At 43.6% G+C, this 25153-nt stretch overlaps 1 protein-coding gene and 1 long non-coding RNA gene across 7 annotated transcripts in view; one reads left to right on the forward strand and one right to left on the reverse strand.

Moving 5' to 3' along the window:
* Positions 1-4982: 4982 nt before the first annotated feature.
* On the reverse strand, positions 4983-12849 carry LOC121831696 (uncharacterized). Its single transcript, XR_006075219.2, has 4 exons — positions 12675-12849; positions 11869-12068; positions 10772-10940; positions 4983-6762 (listed from the first exon to the last, which is right to left on the reverse strand). It is a non-coding gene; the product is annotated as an uncharacterized LOC121831696 (long non-coding RNA).
* Cpped1 (calcineurin like phosphoesterase domain containing 1) overlaps positions 12551-25153 on the forward strand; it is a 120579-nt gene continuing 107976 nt past the window's right edge. For 2 of the 6 annotated variants that reach the window (XM_076577838.1, XM_076577837.1), the window contains exon 1: positions 12551-12745. In XM_076577838.1, coding sequence (XP_076433953.1) covers positions 12676-12745 — 70 coding nt within the window. In that variant the 5' untranslated portion in view covers positions 12551-12675. Of the gene's footprint in view, positions 12746-12991; positions 13129-25153 lie in introns of those variants that run through there. The other 4 variants (XM_042283521.2, XM_006983893.4, XM_016002426.3 and 1 more) reach the window with 4 other exon arrangements.

Below are 25153 nucleotides of genomic sequence, written 5' to 3' on the forward strand. Positions count from 1 at the left end.
CAAATTATACACAGATGTATGGCTGAGTCTAAAGATGTTTGTCAAGGCTAGTCAATTCAATTCTGAATTTAGTTACAGATGCTAAATACAAAGGCAGAGGGGGAGAGTGCATGGATAATATCAGTTCTCTCTCTCTCTCTCTCTCTCTCTCTCTCTCTCTCTCTCTCTCTCTCTCTCTCTCTCTCTCTCGGCACTTTGCGTCTCCGCTTTGAGTTTGCTTGATTTTTATTTCTCCTTATGCAAATTTTCAGATGTTCAGGATCATGTAGAAGGGTGTGTTTAATAGCTAGGGGTCAGGGTTTAGCATTAGAAGTCTTATTAGTCTTATGATTAAAAGTTATCTCTCAATGAAATCTGTAAAACTAGAAAGTGTGTCCTCTGCAGGATTGTTCAGCTTCCTTCTGACTTGGAAGATTAAATTTAAAAGGATAACACATTTTGAAAAACGCCGGAGTCCATATGAGACTAACCGTACTAATCTTTTAGAGAACTAATCAGGTGAATTCATCTGAGGCAATAGAGGATAGTGGCTAACTGGGGGGGCTTCAGAGTTCTGGGAGTGGCTACAAACCCTAGTTCCGCTATTTATCTGCAGCAAAGCAACCTAAGAAAGGGAGGGTTTGCTTTGTCTCTCCATGCAGGCACAGAGGCAGTCCATCATGGTGGGCAAGTCAGGGAAGCAAAAGTCTGAGGTCGGCACATCCCATCTGCAGTCAGGAAGCAGAGAATGATGAATGCTGATGTCTGGCCCTCCTTCTCCTTTTTATTCCATCTGGTACCTCAGTCCATGGAACGGTGCCACCCACATGTGGATGGATCTTCCCACCTCAACCCAGTCTAGAACTACATCACAAACACACCCAGAAGGTTGTCTCCTAGGCAGTTTTGGATCCTGCCTTATGGACAATCAATATCAACCACCAATGGGCTAGCCTGGAACTTGTTTCTAACCAAAAGAAAATGAGGTGTCACTTCTGTGATAAGGCTATACAAGAAGTTCGTTCTGTCCTTTGCTGGCATTAATGAAGTAAGTGTCCATGTGTGAATGTCTGTGTTTGAAAGAACCATGGACAGGGAGCTAACAGGTGACTTAAGACTTGCAGTCCACCCCTGAGAAACTGAAAGCATCCAAAAACCACGTGGATAAACTTGAAAGCAGATCTGTTCCCTAACATGAGACCCCAGCCCTGGCTGGTGCCTTGATCTCAGCCTCTTGCAGCCCACAGCAGAATATTGGTGAAGAATGCACGATGATGTATGCCTGCAATCTCAACATTCAGAGACTGAGGGGCAGTGTGCGCCCAGCCAGTGCTATATAGCAAGACCCTGTTTTTAAAAATAAATGCATTAAATAAGAAAATAGATAAACAGTAAATAAATATATGTGTTGTGTCAAAGTGCTAAATTCTGCTAACTTGTTTTGTAGGAACAGGCAACTAGATGATACTTAGATCTTAGAGTAATGATGAGGCACCAGGAGGCTATCGCTTAACACTATAGCTAGTACCTTGTAAACTGACTTTATACTGTACTATTATTTTATTCACAACATTCTGTGTCACAATTCTTAACCGTCTCAGGATAATTAATGTGATATACAGGAATTTTAAAGACATAGCCAACGTTTAGAAACCAGATTTCAGGGGATTCTGTGCTACTATTGTAGGTACAGTCAGGCTTCTGCTGCACGACCTTGTACACTGAGGGTGAGGGAGACAGTTATGTGTGTCTTGTTGCCACAGCAAAGGGGATCCCAAAGGGAGGTACCTGGGAACAGGCGTTCCACAGAAAATCCCAACAGAGAGAGGAGCATATGGACTTGGCCAGTCAAGTGTTTCCCTCATGGCCTACCGGGCAGTTTGGCAAATGCACGGGGAATTAGAAGTCCCCTATGTCATTGGTGGGAATAAGAGGGCACTCTCCAACACAGTCACCCCATTTCCAGGCAAGTTTTCTAAGAGGCTATCAGACAGTGGTACCAGAAGTTTTCAGTTGCTCTGTTCAAGGACAAGAACACTAGGAACCAACTGGCATTTCACCATTTTGGCCTACAAATATGGCAATTTCATATAGTTTTACTTAGAAGAACAGCATTTGAGACAATTTTAAAATCCAAGTGGGACTGTGGATCAGTTGAACTTTCACCTCATACACATTCACATACATACACATACAGTCATGTCTTTATATCCATGGATTTCATACCTTCAGATTCAACCACAGATCAAAATATTTGAATTTTTGTGTCTATTTTACACATCCACAAACCTTTCTTTATTGTGTGGCCTAGACAATACACCATAAATGTGGTGATATATTGTTTGTGCTTTAACAAATAAAGCTTGCCTGGAGATCAGAGTACAGAGTTAGCCACTAGAGGTCAGGCAGTGGTAGCACACACCTTTAATCCCAGCACTTGGGAGGAGGAAACAGGAAGTGATATGGCTGGATGGAGAGAGGAAGTCATAAGGCCAAGTGGAGAAAGGAGCTTGGCCCCCTTTCAGTCTTAGGATTCTTAGCAGGACAAAGTTTTCTAATGGCTGGCTGTTCTGCTTCTGTGATCTTTCTTCACCCTGGTATCTGACTCCAGGTTTTGCTTATTAAAAAGAATTGGAATGCATGCTATATATAATATTTATTAATACATAATATTTTACTGTATTAGGCATTATGGTAACCTATAAATGATTTAAAGTATCCTGGACGATGTTGTATAGGTTATATGCAAATGTTTGCTCACCCTGTATAATGGACTTGAGTGTTTACAGATTGAGCATCTTTGGTAGGGAAACTGGAGTCAATCTCCTAAGAATATTGATGGGCAACTGCATATATGTGCATATGTATATAATAGCATTCTTCTCTTGCATTATTAAATATTTTTATTTGATAATTTTTTTGATAATTTCATATACAATGTGCTGTGATTACGTTCACCCAGCTACTACCACCTCTCATTCCCCCCTCTCCTACCTCCCCCCTTCTTTCCAGGGAGTCTACATTTTACCCTCATGTCCCTCCTTTTCTGTGAAGACAGTCACAGCTGCTGTGTGTCCATGATTGCAATAACCCCACTGTATCCAGAAGACACACCACTCCCCTGCCCTCCTCCGCATCCTTCAGCTCCTACAGATGCCCACCATCTTCTGCAATGTTCCTTGGGCCTCAAAGGGGGTAACCAAGGCTGAGAGCTACACTAGTCTATGGGTATTAATATAAAATTTAAAAGGTAACTCAATTACATGTTCATTTAGCACAACATCAGTAGTAATTCCCCACAGAGCATTGTGACCTCTCCAGATATAGTGGCATGAATGTTCTGGTTACCTCCAAGGCAGTTATGGCATCATTGCACCAGGTACATATTTTGCTAGGTAGTTCAGTATTTCTTTGATGGCTAAGAATGTTAAATACTTTTTTGAAATGTTACTAGTCATTCATATTTCATCTTTTGAGAACTATGTTCAATTTCACAGCCCATTTTAGGTTGATATTTATTTTCTTTTATAAAATTATTTATTATTAGTGGGGGACATGCATGCCATAGCATGCATATGCAGATCAAAGCACAATTTCTGTGTATCCACTGTTACTTTTCACCATGGAGTTGCAGGAGTAGGACTCAGGCTATCAGGCTTGCATGAAAGTGCTTCTACCCATGAGCCACTCACTGACCTCCTCTGCTGTTTTCTTAGTGCTTAATTTTTTTAGCTCTTTGTATATTCTAGGTATTCAAACTCTGTCAGGTATATAGCAGGCAAAGATATCCTTAATTCTGTAGATTACCTCATTATGCAGTTGGCTGTTTCTTTTTCAATGTGACTGATAAGTTTTCTGAGTTTACTAATTTTAGTTGGCATCTGTGGAGAAATTCAAATGCACTGTTCCAAGCCTTTCTGTCTTTTAAGGTTTCCATTGAAAAGCAAGTGGTTATTCTTCTGGCCCTACATGTGGCTTTGTTTGTATTTGGCTTGCTATTCCTCTCTTGAAGCTTTTAATACAGTTTCTTTTAACTGCAATATGACAAAGGGTGTTGCTTTTCTGATCCTGCCTATTTGGTGTTTTATGTGTCTCTTATACCTCAATTTGCATCTCTTTCACTATATTTGGGTTAATTTCTTCTTTGGTTTTATTGAAAATATTTTCTATGCCTTTAGCACAGAATTCTCTTTCTTCAGTGCCTATAAGTCAAAAGTTTGATCTTTTCTTGGTGTTCCAAAGATCTCAAGTGTCACTCACAAGATTAAAAAATCATTTTCTTTGACTAAATGATCCAATTCCTCTTTGTTTTCAACCCCTGATATTCTGCTTTCCACATAATTCATTCTACAGGTGAGGCCTTCCACTGAGTTCCACATCCCATTCTACAGGTGAGGCCTTCCACTGAGTTCCTCATCCCATTCTACAGGTGAGGCCTTCCACTGAGTTCCTCATCCCATTCTACAGGTGAGGCCTTCCAGAGTTCCACATCCCATTCTACAGGTGAGGCCTTCCACTGAGTTCCTCATCCCATTCTACAGGTGAGGCCTTCCAGAGTTCCACATCCCATTCTACAGGTGAGGCCTTGCACTGAATTTTGTAGTGGACTTGTTGGCCTTTTAATTTCCAGTTTCATTTATATTTGTGAAATGTTTCTCTTTATTGACTCCAATTTTCCTGAATTGTCTTTTTTATTTTCATTCAGATGTTTTTGTTCTCTTGGAAGTCACTGAAGGATTTATCCTATCCTCTTTGTTTAGTGTTGTTGGTATTTTTGACTCTTTGACTCTGGTTCTTTTGGGGGTCCACTACCCAGCTCCTAAATAAATACATGGAGGCTTATTCTTTCTTATGAATGCCTAGCCCTTAGCTTGGCTTATCTCTAGCCAGCTTTTCTGAACTAATTATCCCATCTACCTTTTGCCTCTGGGCTTCTACCTTCTTCTATTTCTGTCTATCTCTTTCCTTCTTATTCCGTGTCTGGCTGGGTGGCTGGCCTCTGGCATCCTGCTCTCCTCCTTTTCTCACTCCTTCATCTTCTCTTCCCAGATTTCTCCTACTTATTCTCTCTGCCTGACAGCCCCACCTATCCTTTCTCCTGCCTTGTTATTAGCTGTTCAGCTCTTTATTAGACCAATCAGATGTTTTAGACAGGCAAAGTAACACAGCTTCACAGAGTTAAACAAATGCAGCATAAAAGAATGCAACACATCTTTGCATCATCAAATAAATGTTCCATAGCAAAAATAAATGTAACACATCTTCAACTAATATTACACAATAGTTTAGGTGTTTATTTGTGTCTTCTTCAAAGTTTCTGAATATATTTATAACTTTAAAAGATTTCTTTGTCTCTAGTTTAATCTAAGTTACTCTCATTGGGAAACTTTATATGGATTGATGACCTTTGAGGTGGACATGCTGTCTGCTCTCAGGATGGTAAACATCAACAAGTTTAATCAAGAATAAAACTCAAGTTAGATCCATCCTGTAATTGATTAAGGGCTTTGTGTGTTGAGATGGTCTGTTCTGGATTTTTGCTATCTTCTAAGCTCTCTGGGGAGCTTGTACCTCTACAGAAAGCTTAAATTATAGTCGATGGACACTTAAATCAAGAGGATTGGTTTATGGTGAGAAAGTGTTTTCCTTTATTCTCACCAAGAAAGGAGGCAAGACCTTTGTATCACCAAATTTAATAAATATAAAAACACTAAGATGAATTTTAGGGGGATGGAGTCACTATTCATGATGAAAAAAAAAAAAAAGATTTGAGAGTAACCAGCACCTCTGATCATCCTTTCAAGGGAGTGTTACACAATGCAGGGAGATAGAAAAGGAGATTGGTGGATAAATAGAAACCCACATGGATTGATTAAATTCAAGTTACTAGATGAAAAAGCTTCTGAATATCAGGATCCTGCCTGCCTCTGTGCCCAAGGGACTTGAGGATTGTGCCCCACTGAAAGGCCATTGGTGGCTTTCAAAACAGCAACCGCAACAAGCCATTTATTGAACAATTACCATAGACAACAATACATGCCTTAAATACTCCATGTCACCAAATCCTCCAAGCAACTCTGTAGTTAAACACGAGAAGTCCATTTTACAGGCAAGATAAACAGAACTCAGTGGGATTAATGGCTTTACCTCAGTCCACAGTATTTACAGAAAGTAGAATAAACACTGTCATGTGATTGCAACTTCAGGTTGTGACTCAGCACCTTAGAGATAAGCCAGCTACTGGTTGATAATTAAATGATGATGTCAAATGGACGCACATTCACAAACATAAGTATTAAGAAACTCATGTTGGGTGTGGGTGATATATACCTGTAGTCCTAGAGCTTGGGATGTGGAGACAAGAGGATCGATTGGACTTAGGAGTTCTAAGTCAATGTGGGCAACATAGTGAGAGCCTTTCAAAAGAAACAGACTTAAGAAACTCTACGGTCAAAACATAGGAAAGAAAGAAGGTCAGCATAGAAGAGTTCTAAAGGGCAGTGGCGTGAAATTGAAACCAAAGTGCAAGAAACAGGAAGAGGGATCTGAGTTCTGCCATCTTGAGAAATGATGGGTGACTCTGGGCAAATTACCCCAGGCTCTGTGGGCTCAACTTTAAAAAGAAGTGAAAATTTATTTTGTTTTGGTAATTAAAGGAAAAAATGTATATGAATATCTTAGTAGATAACTTATAAAAAAAACTATAGGGCAGAATAGCAAGGCATATAGGCATGGTTAAACTGGAAGATCTCGCATTTGGAAGCTGCGGAGTTGGTGAGATGCCTGCAAATTAAGAAGAAATAAAAACACTAAGATTGTGGCAAAATTTATTCATCTTTAATATATTTGTTCATAAAAAAATAAAAGCATGTGAGTCCCTTGCTGCCAAAAAAAAAAACCCCTATATATTATGACACTCAAAATAGTTTTATTTCTCGTAACAGAGAAACAGGTAAGCTCACTGAAGAGGGTTCAAGAGATTCCTAAAGGGAGCAAGGGCATGAAATCCCATTACTGCTGAGGAATACAGGTCTAATTTGGAAGTCTTCAAAAACATATCTAATGAGAGGTGGAGTGTTATTACTATCAACCCATTAGCATTATCACTGAAATGCTAAATTAAAAGTAAGCCAGGCACGGTGGCATATGCCTGTAATCTCGGCCTTCTGGAGAAGACAGGAGGATAGAAGGCCGGCCTGTGCTTCATACTGAGATCCTATTTCCAAACTGCAGAGCCAAACAAAACAAAGATCCCTAATTTTTTGTTGTTGTGGCTGCTGTTTTCAAGCACACATGGCATTTCTAGTTCTAAAAAACAAGCTATTTGCTTTTCCCTTAAAACACATACCAAAACAAACAAACAAAACCAGAAAACAGATCAGGGGCTGGGTAAATGGCTTAAGGAATTGCTTTACAAGCATGAGAACCTGAATTCCATCCCAACTCTGACATAAAAAAATGCTGCCCTAGTGCTATGTGCTTGTAATCCCAGAAAAGGAGGGACAAAGACAAGTAAATCTCCGGGGTTCACTGGCCACATACCCTAGCCTACTTAGTGAGCTCTGGACCAGTGAGAGATCCTGGCTTAAAAACAAAACAAATAACAACAACAAAACAAAAAGAGAAAGAGTAGGACAGCATCTGAGGAACAATTTAACTGTTGCCCACTGGCCACCATGCACATGGCGTACATATCCATGCACATGTACACAGACAGGAATATACACATGTGCATACATGTACATGGCAGAGACCAAATTTGCAGAAGTGAAAACTCGGTGCTACTTCTGGGCTTCCCTCTGTCATGACTCCAACCATGCCCTGTGTAAGGCAGTACTGAGTAAGGCTGAAGGGCATGTCTACGCATAGAACTGAAGAGACACACTGCTCTTTGCACTTTCTGTGAGGATATTATCCTTCATTCCAGATGACAACAACATGAACTATGCCCCCAACTCTGGGATTTCAGCATTTTAGAAGAAAAATCTCTTATAGTCTGTACTGAAAGAAACAGAACCAATAATCTGTAAGTAGGCTTATTTAAAGGAATTTGCTCATGTGATTATGGAAGCTACCTGTGGTCTGGCAGGCTGATGACCCCAAGATGAGCACTGAAGACTCTGGAAAAAGCACTGATTCTCACTTTAAGTTCAAAGGCTGTCTGTGCGGCTGAATTCCTCTTGCTTGGGAAGAGGTCAGTCTCTTCTCCATCTCCCTGACTGACTGAATGAGGTCTGTGATGATTAATACTGACTGTCAACTTGACAGGATCTAGAATCGAGCCTCAGGGCAGGCCTGTGAGGTGTTCTCTAGTAGGTTAACTGAATCAAGATGCCAGACCTGTGCTAAATATTGAATATCATCATCCATGGGCTAAAATCTTAGACTGAATGAAAAGGAGCCAGTGAGCCAAGCACCAGCATCCATCTCCCTCTGCTTCCTGACCACAGATGCCATGTGACCAGCTCTCTCTGCCTCCTGACCACAGATGCCATGTGACCAGTTGCCTCTGTTTCCTGACCGCAGATGCCATGCGACCAGCTCCTCACATTCCTGCCTCCACACTTTCCCTGTTTCACATTGTGAGTCAAAATGAACATTTTTTTAACTTGAATTGCTTCTTGTCCAGTGTCTTAGTCACTTTCCTGTTGCTGTGATTAAAACACCATATCCAGAAGCAGTTTATAGAAGGAAGGGTTTTTTGTTTTGTTTTGTTTTGTTTTTTTCTGGGCTTACAGTTCCAGAGGGACATCATGGCAGCAACAGCTGTGAGCTCACATCTAGATTGGCAAGCAGGAAGCAGAGCAGATTCAGAATGGCATAAGCCATTAAACTCTCAAAGGCCATCTCCAGTGACATACATCCTTCAACAAGGCCCCATCTCCTAAGTTTCCCAAACAGTGCCATCAATTGGGGACCAAGTATTCAAACACCTGAGATTTATAGGAGACATTTCTCATACAAACTGTCACATCCACAGCAAGGAGAAAGGTAACTGTAGTGGTTGGAGTAACGCCTCCCACAGGCTTCTGTATTTGAAGGCTTGGTCATCAGGGAGTGGCACTATTTGACAGAGATTAGGAGGTGTGGCTTGTTGGAGTAGGTGTGGCCCTGTTGGAGGAAATGTGTCAATAGAGGTGGGCTTTGGGATTTCAAAAGCTCCAGTCAGGCCCAGAGTCTTTCTCTTTTTCCGCTGCCTGCAGGTCCAGACAAGGAACTCTCAGCTCCCTTTCCAACACCATGTTGTGCTTCCTGCCATGATAACAATGGACTGAACCTCTGAACTGTAAGCCACCCCAATGAAATCTTTTCCTTTATAAGAGTTGCCTTGGTCATGTGTCTCTTCACAGCAATAGAACACTGACTAAGACAGCAACTAATACGATGCCCACCACACTATGGGAAGTAAAATTGCAAAGTCCATAGGTAAATACAAACTCATCCAAAATCACCAATTCAGAAATATCCAGCGTAGCCAGGCATAATGGCGCACACCTTTAATCCCAGCACTCAGGAAGCAGAGCCAGGGAGATCTCTGTGAGTTTGAGGCCAGCCTGGTCTATAGAAGGAGTTCCAGGACAGCCAGGGCTACACAGAGAAATGCTATCTCAAAAAACCAAAAAAAAAAAAAAAAAAAAAAAGGAAAGGAAAGAAAGAAAGGAAAAAAGAAAAAATGAATGAAAGAGAGATAAGGAAAGAAGTCAAGGTGGCTCACGGGCCACCAACTAGCTCCACCAGCTGGGGCAACCAAGAAACAACGGAGGGAGGTAGACGGAAGGGTGTGCTGTGGCGGGTGCTGGAACAGTAAGGGTGAATACGCATAACCCAGTTGCAAGGAGGAGACAAATGGTCTACAAAACGTAGAAAGAGAGTGTTAAATGCTCAGCTGCCTCATACCCTGGAGTGTGAATGAAGACAATTGTTCTGCTTGCTTCATGGAGGGAGGCCCTCACACAGCCCAGGACAGGAGCTACCCTTTAGGATGTAATGTTTTCACCTTGGAAGGAATCGCTACACAACACAAGCTGAGAAGAGTAGATAGCGTGTTTCTATTGGCTCCAGCCATAGGAGCCCCTCAGGAAGAGCTGATGTCACTGTTACCCAACTACACGCTGAGGACAGGACACTCCATTCTCCTGAAAAGAGATCTCAACACTGCTTTCTTGAGAAAGATGGGATGGCCTATTGTTTAAGACAGTCAAATAGATTGCTTATTCTGTTTCCTTATAAGGATGATCATGGGGTGGAGTAGCATTCCAGCCAGTGACTTCCACCCTTCTAAAATCTACCCCTTTCCTCCCAATCCACCCCTGGTAACAGTTCTCCTTTTCCAAAGGCCACACTCAAATGGGCTGTGCAAAGGAAGAACTGTATCTACATGTTAGTGAACTGAGAGACCTGTGGCTACAAAAGTTACTGCCTGAGAACAAGGCTGGGGCTGGACCACTTGGTAAAGTTAGGGCTTGGACTGCCACTCATTTCCACTTTGTACATTTTCTCAGATCCCTCCTTAAGTCCAGGTTGTATGTGAGCAACAGAGGTATAATGATTAGCAGTAATAACCATGGCTAACATACCGCGGTTACTCACTCCTTGCCATTACAGCTATTATTTTAAGCACTTTGACATACAAATGCATTGGTTCTTGTTCCTTTGCTCATTGCTATGACAGAAAACACTTCTGGAGGAAGGACTTGTGTGAGCACACTGTCTCAGACAGTTCAGATGCTTGGGCCATGCACTTGGGCAGAACATCACGAAAGTGGGAGTACATGGCAGAGGATGTTCTCACCTTACAGTGGACGAGAAGTAGGCTGCAGCAGGAAGTGGCTAGGAACAAGATTATCCCTAAGACATACTTTCCAAAAGAACTTGTTTCTCCGACCTGGTGCCATCTTCTGAACCTCCAAAAACACTGTCAGTGACTGGGGTGAACTGTCCAGCATGGGCTGTGATACTTCCTAAGTAAATGGGAGACCAAAACAGGAAACATTTACCTTGCAGGTTAAGAGTTCTGTTTGCAGTTAAGAATAAGTTCCTGTTTGTCCTGTGCTCGTTTGATCGATCTGCACTGGGTGTGCCTGATCACAGAGGGCAGGAGGTACCTGAGCAGGAAATAATGGTAGGATGTATGTGTGCCTCTGACTGGACCTGATGGAAAATGCAGTAAATTAGAGGTTTTGCTTCTTTAAGCTCCTGCAAAAAAGTGACTCGTGACTATTTCCTGGGAACCCAGAGATGAATCTGGCCAGAGCCCATTTTGATCAGTATTTAATTAAAGCTCATTTCAGATTTGGCTTTAAATTTTGGTAGTGGTCTTATTCCCAACCAGTGGAGTTAACAGAGCCTAAGAGAGACATCTTATGTTCAAATCATAACATCATCTAAGTTTCTCACCAACCCTATAACCCAGTGGTTCTCAACCTGTGAGTCGCAACCCCTTAGGGGTCAAATGATTCTTTCACAGGGGTCACCTAAGAGCATCTGCATATCAGATATTTACATTACAATCATAACAGTAGCAAAATTACAGTTATGAAGTAGCAACAAAATAATTTTATGGTTGGGGTCACTGCAACACTGTATTAAGGGGTTGCAGCATTAGGAAGGTTGAGAAATCACCGCTATAACCCTAGGTATTGTTCTCATTTGATAGGTAGGAAAACTGAGATACAATGTAATTTTGAAGGTCATACCTACAGTAAGTGGTAGTATTAGGATGAACCCAAGTACGGAGACATGAGCTCATTTCTGTCTTGAATCACTATGACCTATATCTGACTCAAGGTCATGGGACAGTCATCCTGGCTCTACTAACCACAAAAACATTCCAGGTGTCGGCCACTTGTCGAGAAGAGAATTTCACAAACTTGGCAAACCCTAAGTTACCTCTGTAGAGCTTGATCAAAACATCTTCTTCTTGGAGATCTGAATTCAGCATTTCAGCCTTGACATCGGAATTGGTAGCAAGTATGAGGGCTGTGGTCTCGTGTGATGGCTTTTGTGCAGGGCAGATGCCAGCTTGCCTTGCTCGCCTGCAGCTCTTAATTTTCAAGGGTTGTAAGCTCTCTGAGTGTCAGTTTCCCCACCTGCCAAATGAAGCCAATGAGGTATTGAGCTAAACACAAAGTGTTAAGGGCAATGCCCGCTGCACAGCAAAAGAAAAGTGACATGTTAACAGTGGCAATGTCCAGGCAGTCAAGATGCCTTAAAGCCCCCGAGGTTGTGGCCAGCTTGGAAGGGCTGCAAAAGCTAGGGCATCAAATTGAAATGGAATTTTAGATAAACAATATTTAAAAAAAAAAAAAAAAACAGCATAAGTATCTCCCAACTATTGTATGGGATATACTTATACTGTATCTTTTTTGCTGTTCTTGTTTTCAATCTGAAATTCCAAATTACGAAGTGGCCCTATACTTGTTAAATATGGCAACTCCAGGTCTCCACTCGTCAACACCAAGTCTGCCCCTGTGCAAGTGGGACCCTGACCAGGCGCACGGGTCGATCCCAGAGGGGCAGCATGTCCCTTGTCCTTCCCAGGCAGCACTAGCCGCACCGGAGCAGCCCCGCCCCGCCAGTCCCTCTGGGAGCCGAGGGCAGGTTCCAGAAACTGTTCCGGCGGGGCTGCCCGGCGGTGAGGAGTCGCTCCCTCCTCCCACAGAACGTGCCCAGGCAAGACCAGAAAAGTAGCTCGCCATGTCATCTGCGGAGGCGGGGGATGTTTTCCACAGAGCCCGGGGCAGGACCCTGGACGCGTTTTCCTCAGGTACTGCTTGGCTCTTCGCCCGGGAAGGGGGCACTTCAGAGCTGCGGAACCTTCCGCGCGGGAACCTTCCGGTCACGGGGCACACTTCCAGCCGGACCGCTTCGCCGGTTGCACACACGGCACCAGGGGACCTCTGTAGGGGTTGCGCCTTCCTCGGTGCTGGGTTCTACCCTGGCCTTGCCCTGACCTTGCAAGCAAAAAAAAAAAAAAAAAAAAAAAAAAAAAAGAACCAGAAACGGAAGTCGAGTGGAGATGCCTTGGCTCTGCCGTGGGACCTGTCTTTCGACTTCCTCATCTGTAGAACTGGCCCCCGTGGTTATGGGAGGCGAGCTTTTGAGAGGCACCTGACAAGCGCGGGGTGTGTGTGTCAGAGGCTGTGACTTGTAAGATTGTGTTTTGTACCCCACGATTGCGGCTGTTTGTTATAACAGTAGAGAGGAAAGGCTGTCCGGGTCCTGGTGACGTTCTTGGATCTTGGTCTTAGCCTCAAAGGGAGCGTTAACACATTCAGAATATTTCTGTAGCCCACGGTGGAACACAGGTGCTAGGCCTTGAGCTACTCAGGGAACGCGAATGGTTCCTGTACCCCTCTGTTTTGTTTGGGTCTTTGGGGTTGATTCCTCTCGGCACTTAGCTTAGAATCACAGGAAAGTTCTCCTTTCTTGACTCTTGCAATCCTTTCTTGCCTCGTTCTCCTGCCTCTAATTTGCCTGAACTGCTCTAAAAAGAATCAGGCCGGTTCCAAACCCCGGAGGCCTTGGCACCTGCTCTTCTCTGCTCTCACGGTCCCTGTGGGACTGGAAAGTCTGGCTCGTCTCAGCCTTCACATCCTATTTTCAAGTTCATTTCCCTAGTCTTGCCTCTGGTTGCCTAGCCAAAGTACATCAATCCTCCGATTCTCTCATAGGTCTTTGGTGCTTTTCCCTCTTTGCAACTCAATGTTCTGCATGAGTGCATGGCCAAAAATCCACTTGTGGTTGACTGGGGAAAACACAATCTGCTATGGTGCCATTTTCTACAATTTTTAATGTGTCTTGTTTTTTATTTGTTTCTTTTTTCCCTGTATGTTTTTGAGATGCATCCATTTTACTGTAAGTAGTTCTCCTTATTTCCTTTCTGGGCAGTATTCCATTGATTGAGTATATGTGTTGTACATTTTGTAACTGGATATGCTGAGTCTTCTCCAACTTGGTATCTTTCTTCTCTCTTTCTGTCTCTAATTTTCTTTCTCCCACAGTGCTCTATGAGAGTGACTTCCATGGACACACAGCAATGAACTCTTTGCCCTATTCCTTAGGAAGGCTTGAGAGCTGGGCAAGGAAGAGACTCCGCCAATGGGGAGCTCCCACAGGAGATCAGGGCAAAGAGAAAACAGAACACCAGCACACTTATTCCGGCACTTGGTGTCCTTCCAGGGTTCCCTTTCGAGGGCTGTATTCCTCCCCTGAAAGCCCTGCTTCTCTCAGCAGTCTGTTTTCTCAGACCCCTTTTCCAGATTGAGGCATCTGAGTGATAGTGGCTCTGTCTTTGGCTGCTAAACTGTCCCTCATAGTTTCTTTACATTCAGCCATCCCAAATAATCCCTTTGAAGATGACCCAGGGATTTTCCTAATTTTAGTATGTTAACTGTTTCTTCCTTGGTCCTGACTGGTACAATGATCATTTGGTTATTTGCTTTTCATTCTTGTTAACAATGTCGTAATAAGCCTTCTTCTAAGACACATAGAATTTCTTCAGGAGCAAGGGTGTGGGTTATAGGATGTAATTACTCCCAGATTTACTGGGTGTTACCTTCCAGAGGGCTATACCATCCATGTTCCCTCCAGCAGACAGGAGAGTCTCCTGCTGAAGTCTGAGAAACACTTATCATGTCTCATTTACACTCTAGTAAGTTGTGGGGAATAGAAAAAGAAGGGGTGACAAATTCCCAGTCCTCAGGCTGCAAATCTTGGCCCAGAGCTGTGGCACCCAATAGTAATCCCTGGCACCCAGTAGCCACCGGAGTGGGAGGAGTCAGGATTGTAAGTACTTGGCCATGCTTGATGGCTAGGATGGGGGTGAGGGGGTGGGGGCGTTGATTGGCGTCAGAGAGAGGGTTTGAGATATCATCTGGAATTCAGAACATTTAGGGAAGTAGGGATGGGGTTCATTGCTTTAAGATTTTGGAGGCGTTATTGTGAAGGGGGACAGAAGTGGGTAGTGCCTGTGTGTTGTCTGTGCTGTGTGTTTACAATCAGAAGAATGTAGCATACATCAAAGATCCAAAAGTAGAAACAGCCAGGAATTCTGGAAAAACCAGCAGCCAGTCTTGGCACCTAAACCTGGCAGGAAGGCTTAGGCAGGAAGGCACATGGTGTCCGGTGCCACAGAATGTGTGTGAGTACAAGCTGAGTTACCGACTCACAGTGCCGTGGGGCTGTCCAGTTACTCTGTCTGTAGAGACAGACCTCACACGACCATCCTAGGAGTTCAGTTAACTCAAGCCACGCCCGTAGTTTACACTGTGCTCACAGTCCCCAGTGAGCTGTCTGTCCCCCAAATGAAATGAAAATACCATCCCTACCGGAGGTGATATCCCTGAGGGACAGTACTTCTGTTTCTCCAGGAGTTGGGTAAGTGAGTCTCAGTTTCAACCATCCTGTTCACATAATCTGCTAGGCTTTACTAATGGGATTTATAAGAAATAAAACATAAATGTCTCACCTGAGAAAGTTCATGTTCCTAAGGCACGTTCAGCTACTCATTTTAATTAGACCAATTGATAATTATAGTTTCTTGACATATCCTAATTAGGATATAAAAAATAAAATTAATAAAACTGTGTAATTTGTTGAGGCATTAAGTTTATTTTTCCTGACACCCCGTCCCCCATCGGAAATTTCCACCTTCTTGGGTGGCTTCCTTTAAAGGATTGTTTGGGGGGCTGGGGAGATGGCTCAGCATTTAAGAACATTTTCCACTCTGCTAGAGGACCTGGCTTTAATTCTCAGCACCCAGGTTAGGTGGCTTACAACCACCCGTAACTCCATCAAGGGGATCTAGCACCCTCTTCTAGATTCCCCAGGCACCAGATACATGTAGTATACACTTACACATAGGTATGCACAGAAATAAAAGAATAAAAAAATAGCTTTTAAAGGACTGTATTTTAAACAATAATAAATAAAAGATTGTTTTCCTGGACATTTTGCCCCTCTGCAGCTGCCTTGTAGGAACTGACTTAATTTTGAACATTTCTTGGTCCTTCCTGTAAATCCTCTCGCTGGAGAGAATAAGTGGATTCTCAGTAGAAATAATCAGGTTTAAACAGTTGTAACTGGGCAGAAGATGAAGTGAGAGCTCCAATTGTGCCTTTTCATTTAGGACAAATTAGTTCTTTCTTATTTGAAGACCATTCTGTTCAATAAAAGCTGTGGGAGTGGACGGATTTGGCCCAACAGCCTAAATCAATAGAGTTTAATCACAGTAGCTGGACTTGGGTTGGTTGTGGAAGGCCCTGTGGTGATAACTGAGCTATAAGCTATTAACCAGGTGAGCTGGAACTCAGTGACTGTTGGCCTGACTACACTGTAGCCAGTTAAATTGCTTCAGGTCTTCACATCTGCTTTCTGTTACTTACATGCTACCTGGCCTGATGGTGGAGTTCTCAGAGCTCGCTGCCTCTAAGAGCTGCCTGCTCACAAGACATCTTTGCTTTGTTTTGCTTCGTTCAAATAACTGAACTAATTTAATTCGCCGAAGGAAGTTCTTGTGACTAAAGGAATGTCAGTCCTTTCTCCCTTTCTCAGTGTAATAACCAGCCAAGGGATCCAGTGATCAGTGCACATTTACATATTTTAAAAGATCACACTTTTCAAAGAACTGGTTTCTAACTGTACTCTTTGGTTTGTTTATTTGAGATAGGCTCTAGCCCAAGCTGAACTGGAACTAATGAGCCTCCTGCCTCAGTCTCCCCAGTGCTGGAATTACCGGGCTGTGTTTTTATTTTTAAAAAACTTTATTGGGACTTATTTACCATAACTTTCATTCATATTGAGCTTACAGCTTGTTTTCAATAAATTTACAGAGTGACACAGACATGCAGTAGTTTAAAGCAGCATTGTGCCCATCTTCGTCTGTGTTTCCACTCCCACACTTCACACATAGCTACTAAATTCCTGTACAGACATGCCTTATTTGGACCTTTCCTGTGATTGGAATCCTATGTGGACTTTCCTTGTTGGTTTTGCGTAGGAATGTTTTAGAAGCTCATTCACATTGTAGCAAGTAGTTAGTATTTTGTCCCTTTTTACTGCATTACCTTTCATTGTGTGAATAACCAAATTTGTGTGTCCACTTTATTGACAAGAATTTGGGTTTTTTATATTGATGGATATTCATTAAGGCATTTAAAAAATGAGTAGCTACTGTGAACAGCAGCATACAAGTCTTCATATATTTTTGTTTCTTTTCGGCAGATGTGTAGGTTTGGAATTTCTGGGTCATGCAGTAGCTATACTTAATGTTTTGAGAGTCTGCCAGTCTGTTGGCCAAAGCACCTACACCATTTTACCTCCTTACTAGCAGTGTCTGTCTGTGGGTTTTAGTTTCTCGGCTTTCTTGCAGCACTTGCTGTCTGTTTGATTGTAGCATGGGGTGGGTTCTCATTGTGCTGTTGGTTTGTGTTTTCTTAATGGCTGATTATATTAGTTACCTTTCTCATTGCTGGAACAAAATACCTAGCCAAAGCAACTCAAGGAAGAAGGTTTATTTTTTGGCTCATAATTGGAGGTGTGGTGCCAAAAGGGATCGCAACTGTGGCAGAGGAGTGTGAGGCGGCTTCTTATATTGCACTCACATTCAGGAAGCAGAGATGGAGAATGGATGCTTGTGCCCATCTCCCCCCTCTTTCTTAAGTCTGGGATTCCAGTCCCTGAAGGGTGTCACCCACATTCAGGGCTGATCTTCTCTCATCAGTTAAACCTTTCTGGAAACACCCTCACAGACAGAACCAGAGGTGTAGTCCCATGATAATTCATTAAATCAAATGAAGTTGATTGACCACCACACTGATAGTACTGAATACCTTTTTGTGTGCTCAGTGGCCACTGGTAGATCTCGGAAGAAATATTTACTTGGCTCATTAGCCATTTTAAAATATGTTGTCTTTTTATAATTGAGCCCAAAGAGTTCTTGTTTCTGGACCAGACCCTCCTTACTGAATGTATGATGCACAGGCATCTTCTTCCACCCTGTGAATTGTTTTCAGATGAGCTTTTCATTCATGATGAAATCCAGTTGATCCACTTTTTCATTTATCATGTCACACCTACAAAAATTTTCTTTGCCCAAGTTGCAGATAATGAAGATTTAATCCAATATTTAATATATTTTATGGTAACAGTTCTTACATTTCAGCAAGTTTTTTGTTTTTTGGCTTTTTTTAAGTTCTCAAAGGGCCAGTGAGCTTGCTTACTGGGTAAAAGCATTTACCATAAAAGCCAGATGACTAGAGTTTGAAACCTGGAACCGACAGAGGAAACTGGATATAATATATGTCTGTAACCCCAGCACTCCTACAGGAAGACAGGAGACAGAGACAGGAGAGTTGCGGACCATGCAGCTTGCAGGGCAGGCATCCTGGAGTATGCAGAACAGAAAACACAAGAGAGCCTGCCTCAGAAATAAGGTGCAAGGAAAGAACAGACTCCCCCAAATTATCCTCTCTCCTCTGTAGGTGTGCTGTGGCACATGGGTGCCCCCCATAATAATAAAGTAAGTTAAGGAAATTAGTTTACAGGGATGAGGATAGAACCCACTCCTGAAGCACCTTAGGCAAGACTCAACCACTGAGCTACACTTCCAGCCCCTTGGACAGTTTCGAGGTGATTTGTCTGTGATATAGAGGGTCTAATTATTAGCAAGCTCCCATTGTTACTTTCTTTTCCACCCACAGTGGAATCTTCATAGATTAAACAGTTTAAAACAGAAAGAATATGCTGTGGCTTTTAACATTTCATTTTCATGTAGACCATAAGTGCACATTTATTTATCCATCTTTTTAGGTCAGGCCAAGCACTTGTATTTGAATGCAATTGGCCCCCATAAGCTCATAAGGAATGGTACTCTTAGGAGGTGTGACTTTGCTGGAATAGGTATGGCCTTACTGGAGGAAGTGTGTCACTGTGGGGGCAGGCTTTGAGTTCTCATATATGCCCAGGACACCACCCAGTGTCTCAGTTGACTTCCTGTTGCCTGCAAGCCAAGATGTAGGACACTAGGCTACTTCTCCAGCACCATGTCTGCCTATACACTGCCATGTTCTACCATAATGACAATGGACTGAGCCTCTGAACTGTAAGCTGCCACCTCAATTAAATATTTTTCTTTAGAAGACTTGCTGTGGTCATGATGTCTCTTCACAGCAATAGAAACCCTAAGACAGCCTGGATGTATACATGGGCTTGTGTGTGACATTTTTGCATTAAGTACCAGTGCAAGAATCTTTTCCACTTTGCACCCCACTCTCCATAGACATGCAGTCAATTAAATCTCACCCCGCCCCTGGAAGTACTCTACATGGGGAGTTCTTAGGTTTAGATTTTTCCTGTTTGGTGCTTTATTTTTACCAGCTCATTTTTATTGAATCTCTCCTCAAAACTTTCATTTTCGTTAGAGGCATGCTTAGAGGTGGAAACAATTCTCCGTGTTCCTCTGCTCCACACATTTCATTAAATGAGGCAATTTAAAAATAAGCATCAGCATCCACAGACTGGGGACAAGTCAAAGCAAGCCACTGTGGGGCCAGGGCGGAAGTGCAAGTGCCACTGAGGTCTGAGCCACTGGCTGGCAGTGACAGTCTGCTGCGGAAGTCTTCCGGAGTGCTGGCCAGACCTTCCCGGCACCCTGTGGACCACTCACCAGAGAAGGCTGGCGGACAGCTTTTATTTCTGTACACTACCCAAATGTGAACTTTGCTGAGTCTCCAGTGAGGAAGGGGCAGTGACCCAGGGCTAGGGCACCGGCAGACCCCAGTAGCCTAGGAACGCCTGGCCTTCTGTCCTGCAACCAAGTTTGATGTACAGGTGAGTCAGACACCCAAAGAATAAGTGACCGCTCTCTGTGTAGCCTTCTGAAAGAGAAGAGAAAACATGCCAATGTCACCTGTCCTCATTTATAAAGTGGGGGCACAGCTTGGTTGATGTGCCTTAAGGCACAGCTGTGATCAAATATGCATTGACTTGGGTTTGTGCTGGCTTCCCATATAAGGGGTACCAAGGCATTTTGTGATGTAAGTCCTTACCCTAGTGAATGGGCAGGTCCAGAGACCTTCACTCTGATGACAAGTGACACCGGAGCAGGGGAAGGTTCCCATCTGTTTAGGCTGCTCTTTCTGCAAGTGTTTCCGGTTTATCTGTTCACCTGAAGCTGAGAGATCTTCGTGGTCTTCTTCTTGTTTATCTCTTCCCTGTGCAAATTATCTCGGTCTTGTGCATTCATCCTTGAGGGTGCACTTAGTTTGTTACCATTCTTCTACCCAGGTGCCACCACAAGAATCCTGGCCACCTCTAGCTCACACTTGAACAGTCCCAGCAGCTTTGTGCATTCACTTTTGCCCTTGCAGTCTCTTTAGGAACCATTTTGGAAAACGTTGGGTTTTGTTTGTAGTACTGGGGTGAAATTCAGGTCTTCCCACATTCTAGGTGAGTATTTTCCCAGGGAGCTACACCACTAACTTAAGATGACTGCCTCAAACAAGTTTGGGGTCTGTCCCCCCAGACTAGGTCTTCTCTGTCTCTCTTTCTTCCTTATGTCTTCTCCTTCAGGTTATAGTTGAAGAAGACTGTGTTGCTCATCTCTTATACATTAGGTCTCCAACACTTACTATAACCCATTCTTCTTCTTGCTGACACTTAGGACAGTTCATAATGCACTTTCTTCTTATGATAGGTGCCCTTAGCTGCAAGAACAGTTACCCTCTTTCTTCATTCAAGACTCTGTTTGCCCAGCCTGAGCCCTGCAGGGCTGCACCTGCCCAGGGAAGGCACCACTTCCATGTCTCCCTTAAACTCCAGCCAGTCAGCAGCTGCCTGCGTCTTGGTAGGGAAATAGGGACATGGGGCAAAGGTATAGCCAACATCTACCCAAAAAAGGCACCCCCAAATGCCACAATAAGGTTCTGGAGATGTCTTACTATTCTGTAATTTGTCTAAGATTGTGTTGGCCAAAGCCAGTGATGCTGAGACACCCTAGCCAAGAAATCATGGCCCACCTCTTGTCTGGTCTCCAAAGGGTTTGGCAGGTCTTCACGGGTGGTAAGTGTGCCCGCCAAGCCGACTCAGAAGTCTTTGTGTCTCAAAACCATTTTTTGTTTTTAATGCACTTCAACTAAAAATAGGGTAAATTCACCCTGGTACCTGAGACAAATAATTTGGCAGTTTTGAGGAAAACTGTTATGGCTAATCCTTTGGGGAGAAGAATCAGTCCCTGAAGGACACTTTGAAATTACTTTTCAAATACTGGACGCTTACCCCTTTCAGGTGTGTGGTTCGTGCTCTTTATCACATGCACAGAGTTGTGCAGCTCTCACTGCAGTTGACTTTGCATCCCACCATCCTGAAGAAGAACCCTGTACCCTCGTAGCTGCCCCCAGCCCCCAGCCCCCAGCCCCTGGACAAGCAGTATGGAAGGACGCCATCATCTGCCACACCCAGCCTGGCTGTTTTATGATGAGGCTATTGTTAGACCAGAAAGAGTCCCAGAGTAGTGATGAATATTGTTTAACAACTTTTTCCCCACTAAAATAAGATTAGTCCCCTGAGAAGAAAAAGGATTTTGCTGAAGACATTTAGATTGCAATTCACCGCGCAGATTGCTGCCGGGAGGAGCTGCAAACGTTGTATTTTGCTGGCAGTTGCTCTTTAGCCTAACAGCCTCCAGGCGCCTGTAAGGCTCTCCTGTCTTGCTGTTTTATAACCAACACAGTATCTACGGTATAGGAAAGGTAAGGGTGTGGGGACAAAGCATGTAGATACTTATTCTAAAATGTCACCTGCTGTTTTCATGGAGACAAAGACCTGGCTCAAACTCCAGGAGCCTGTCTCTGCTAAGACAAAACTCATGGTGACACCGAATCGTAATCATGGCAACTGTAGGTAGCTCACATTGGACCATTTACTCTGAGCCTCGTTCAAGGAGCTGCCTTTATTCATTCTCTGCAGATGAGGAGACTGAATCCCAGAGAGGGTAAGGAGCTTGAATGTGTTACGGTTAGTAAGGAATAGAAATGGATTGGGGCGTGAACTCTTGAAACTCAGAACCTGGAGTACACGGATCAGATAAGGGTGGGTCCTGTGTGGTCTTCCTGTTCTAGCCTTAGCCCACCCAGGAGTGTGACCTTCCCAGCACCCTGCTAGTCAGTCTGCCTTGTGACTCTCCTAATTACACCTAAGATCCCACAAGCATGGTTTCAAATAACCTCATTCTGCCCAGCTTCCCCACTGTTCTGGAAGGCCTCAGAAGACAGGACCTGCCTACAGTGTCCACTGCTGAATGTCTAGCATTGCACATGACCCACACCACAGAGGCATGTCCAGAGTAGAATATGCTTCCCTCCTTTTGAAACAGTATTACTGTGTAGAGTCATAACCCTCCTGCTTCGGCCTCCTCTACGCTGGGGTTACAGGCATGCACCATCCTGCCCAGCTCTTGTGTGTTTGAATGAAAGCCAGAGTGGCGGCTGCTTTCCTGGGTAAAGACAGGCTCTGTGGAGGCAGCAGCTGGGCTGGCCAAAGGTAGATGATCCTTTTGGTAGGAAGGGTTGCCAGAGTGGAGAGCAGCCCTTGGAGGGATGGCAAGTGTAGGCATGTGAGAGGAGGTAGACAATGCTTCATCTTGGAGGGGTTCTATGGTGTGTCTTGAGTAGGGTTCCTCAGCCTTGGCATCGTGCCATTACTGGTTCTGGCCTGTGTAGTGGATGTCAGCAATATGCCGAGCTCTTACCTCCTGTGTTCTAGTAGTTCCACTGTGATAGGTAAGATTGATTAGCAACTTGACAGGACCTAGAATCACCAAAGAGGCATGCCTGTGAGGTAGTAACCAGAATGAGATAGGAAGACACATCCTATCTGTGGGAAGAACCATACCATGGTCTGGAGCAACTGACTGAATAAAAGTGAGAAATTAGCATTTGTTACTGTCTGCTTCTCGACTGCAGATACAATGTGACAGAGGCTCCAGTCCCTGCCACTGGAACTCCTGTTACGGTGAATAGTGCCCTCACACAGTGATCCAAAACAAACCTTTCTGTAAGTCCCTTTGTCAAGTATTTATCACAGCACCAATGACAGTGACTAATACAACCACCCATTTCACACCCAGAGATGTCTAGACATTTTATGTTAAAATCATCAATGGTATGGGTGTTAAAATGTCCTAAAATCATCTGGTCCGTTGAGTGTAGAGCCACTGGCTGGACCTGTGGTAGATATCCCAGTTCCCCAGTGTCAGAATGAGCCAGGGCCCAGTGGCAACTCCACTCATCCTTGCTGTCATCAGGTATTTGCTACCTGCCAGCCTCAAGACAGGCCTAAATGACACGTGTGTTCTGGAGAGAGAAGCAGACATGAGCCTGAGTCAGAGCAGTAACGCTCATGGGGTGGAGAGTGATGGGGGAAGGTTTGGGAACAGCACAGTGGCCGCTGCAATCTGGGTGGACTGGAGTAGAGGATTTGCAGAGTTGTTTTTGAAGGAACAGCAGAGCGCCGACCCCAGGGGGCTGTGGTACAGGACAGGAAGACTGGGGCAGGTGATGGAGAAAAGGAATGCTGCAGCTTGACTGCCTGTGTGAGCTTAAAGACCTGATCCCAAGACTAAGGGACTGTAGCTGATGGAGGCGGAACTTAGAGGACTCGGGGAGGAACCAGGATGAGTAAAACACATGAATTGTGAGCGAAATGCATGAACTGTAGAAATGTACGAATTCAACATTTAGGCATTCGCAGAAAAATAAACCTACCTACTATGCTCTGCCCATTTTAAAGTCAGTTCTTTAGCTGTCTAGTCATGTGTTATTTTGAGTTTGCTAAATTAACAGAAACCGACACCTTGAATTCTTACATCATTGTACCTTGTGATGCTGTGAGGTCGTCCTGCCCGATGCCTCTTAGTCAGACTGCTCAGCCAGGGGTTGATGCTTTGTGTTGTGTTTAACCAAACTCAACTTAGAAAGTGTGGTGGTTTGAATGAAAATGCTCCATCAGCTCGTAGGGAGCGGCACTATCAGGAGCCTTGTTGGAGGAAGTGTGTCACTCTGAGGTCTCAGAAGTTCAAGCCATGCCCAGTGTCACTCCCACTTCCTGTTGCCTGGGGATCCGCATGTAGAACTCTCAGCTGCCTCTCCAGCACCATGTCTGCCTGCAGGCTGCCATGCTTTCTACCATGATGATAATGGACTAAACCTCTGAACTGTAAGCCAGCCCCAATTAAATGTTTTCCTTTGTAAGAGTAGCCATGGTTATGGTGTCTCTCCACAGCAATGAAAACCCTAGCTAAGACAGAAAGTGTGATTTATTTTTTCCCCTTTGTAAAAATTAAGAGATCTGTTTATCCGTTCTTTTTTACCTTTAGTTATTTGAGGCTCTTTTTAAGTAGCATATCATGAGTGTATACATTATTACAGCATCAGGCATTAATGACACAGTGTCATTCTTTAGCCTTTTCCTAGTCGTGGGATGAGAACAGTGATTTCTTTGCTTTGGGGGCTGAATTTCTTATAGTCAGTGACTAGCAGGCAATAGCAAAAGAATCTATAATGTTTCTAATTTTAAGAATATATTAAAAGTCAGCTTCCACCAACAATGGACAAATATACCCAAATGGTAATAAAAGTGAACACGAGGAAATATATTGACAGAAACAAATCAAGAAGAAATTTATTTTGTGGTACAGAAAGTGCAAACTGCACAGAGAATTGCAGCTTGAATGTCTATCTTTCAGCAGGATTTAGCACGTAAACAGTTTCATAGGAAGGCTTAATAGGGAGGCAGTGTGTGAATTCCTACAGGGTTTTAAGATTCGTCCTGGTTTCAAGTTACTGCCTTGCACCTGATTAAACAGCTGAAAAATCTCAGAGGCTTTTTCTGTGAGTAGTTTATTATCTCCCGAGATCCACTATTAATTCCTTAATTTTGCAAGATGGTTGCCATGATAGTCTTTTATCAGGCAGCAGAAATCAGACTTAGCCAGACCTTGTAACTATGTGCAACAGATGAATTGGGTTGATAAGGCAAAGCTTTTTCTTTAAAAAATACTTTTAAATTAAAAGTTTGATTTAGAAATTGGTGGCAACCTTGAGGTATGGGCTTGTGACTTTTGTGTAATGTCAGCTGTGTGACCACCTGATCCCGCACTGGGGTGGATAGGACATTT

Source organism: Peromyscus maniculatus, chromosome 8, assembly GCF_049852395.1.
Source record: "Peromyscus maniculatus bairdii isolate BWxNUB_F1_BW_parent chromosome 8, HU_Pman_BW_mat_3.1, whole genome shotgun sequence".
Lineage (NCBI taxonomy): Eukaryota > Metazoa > Chordata > Mammalia > Rodentia > Cricetidae > Peromyscus > Peromyscus maniculatus.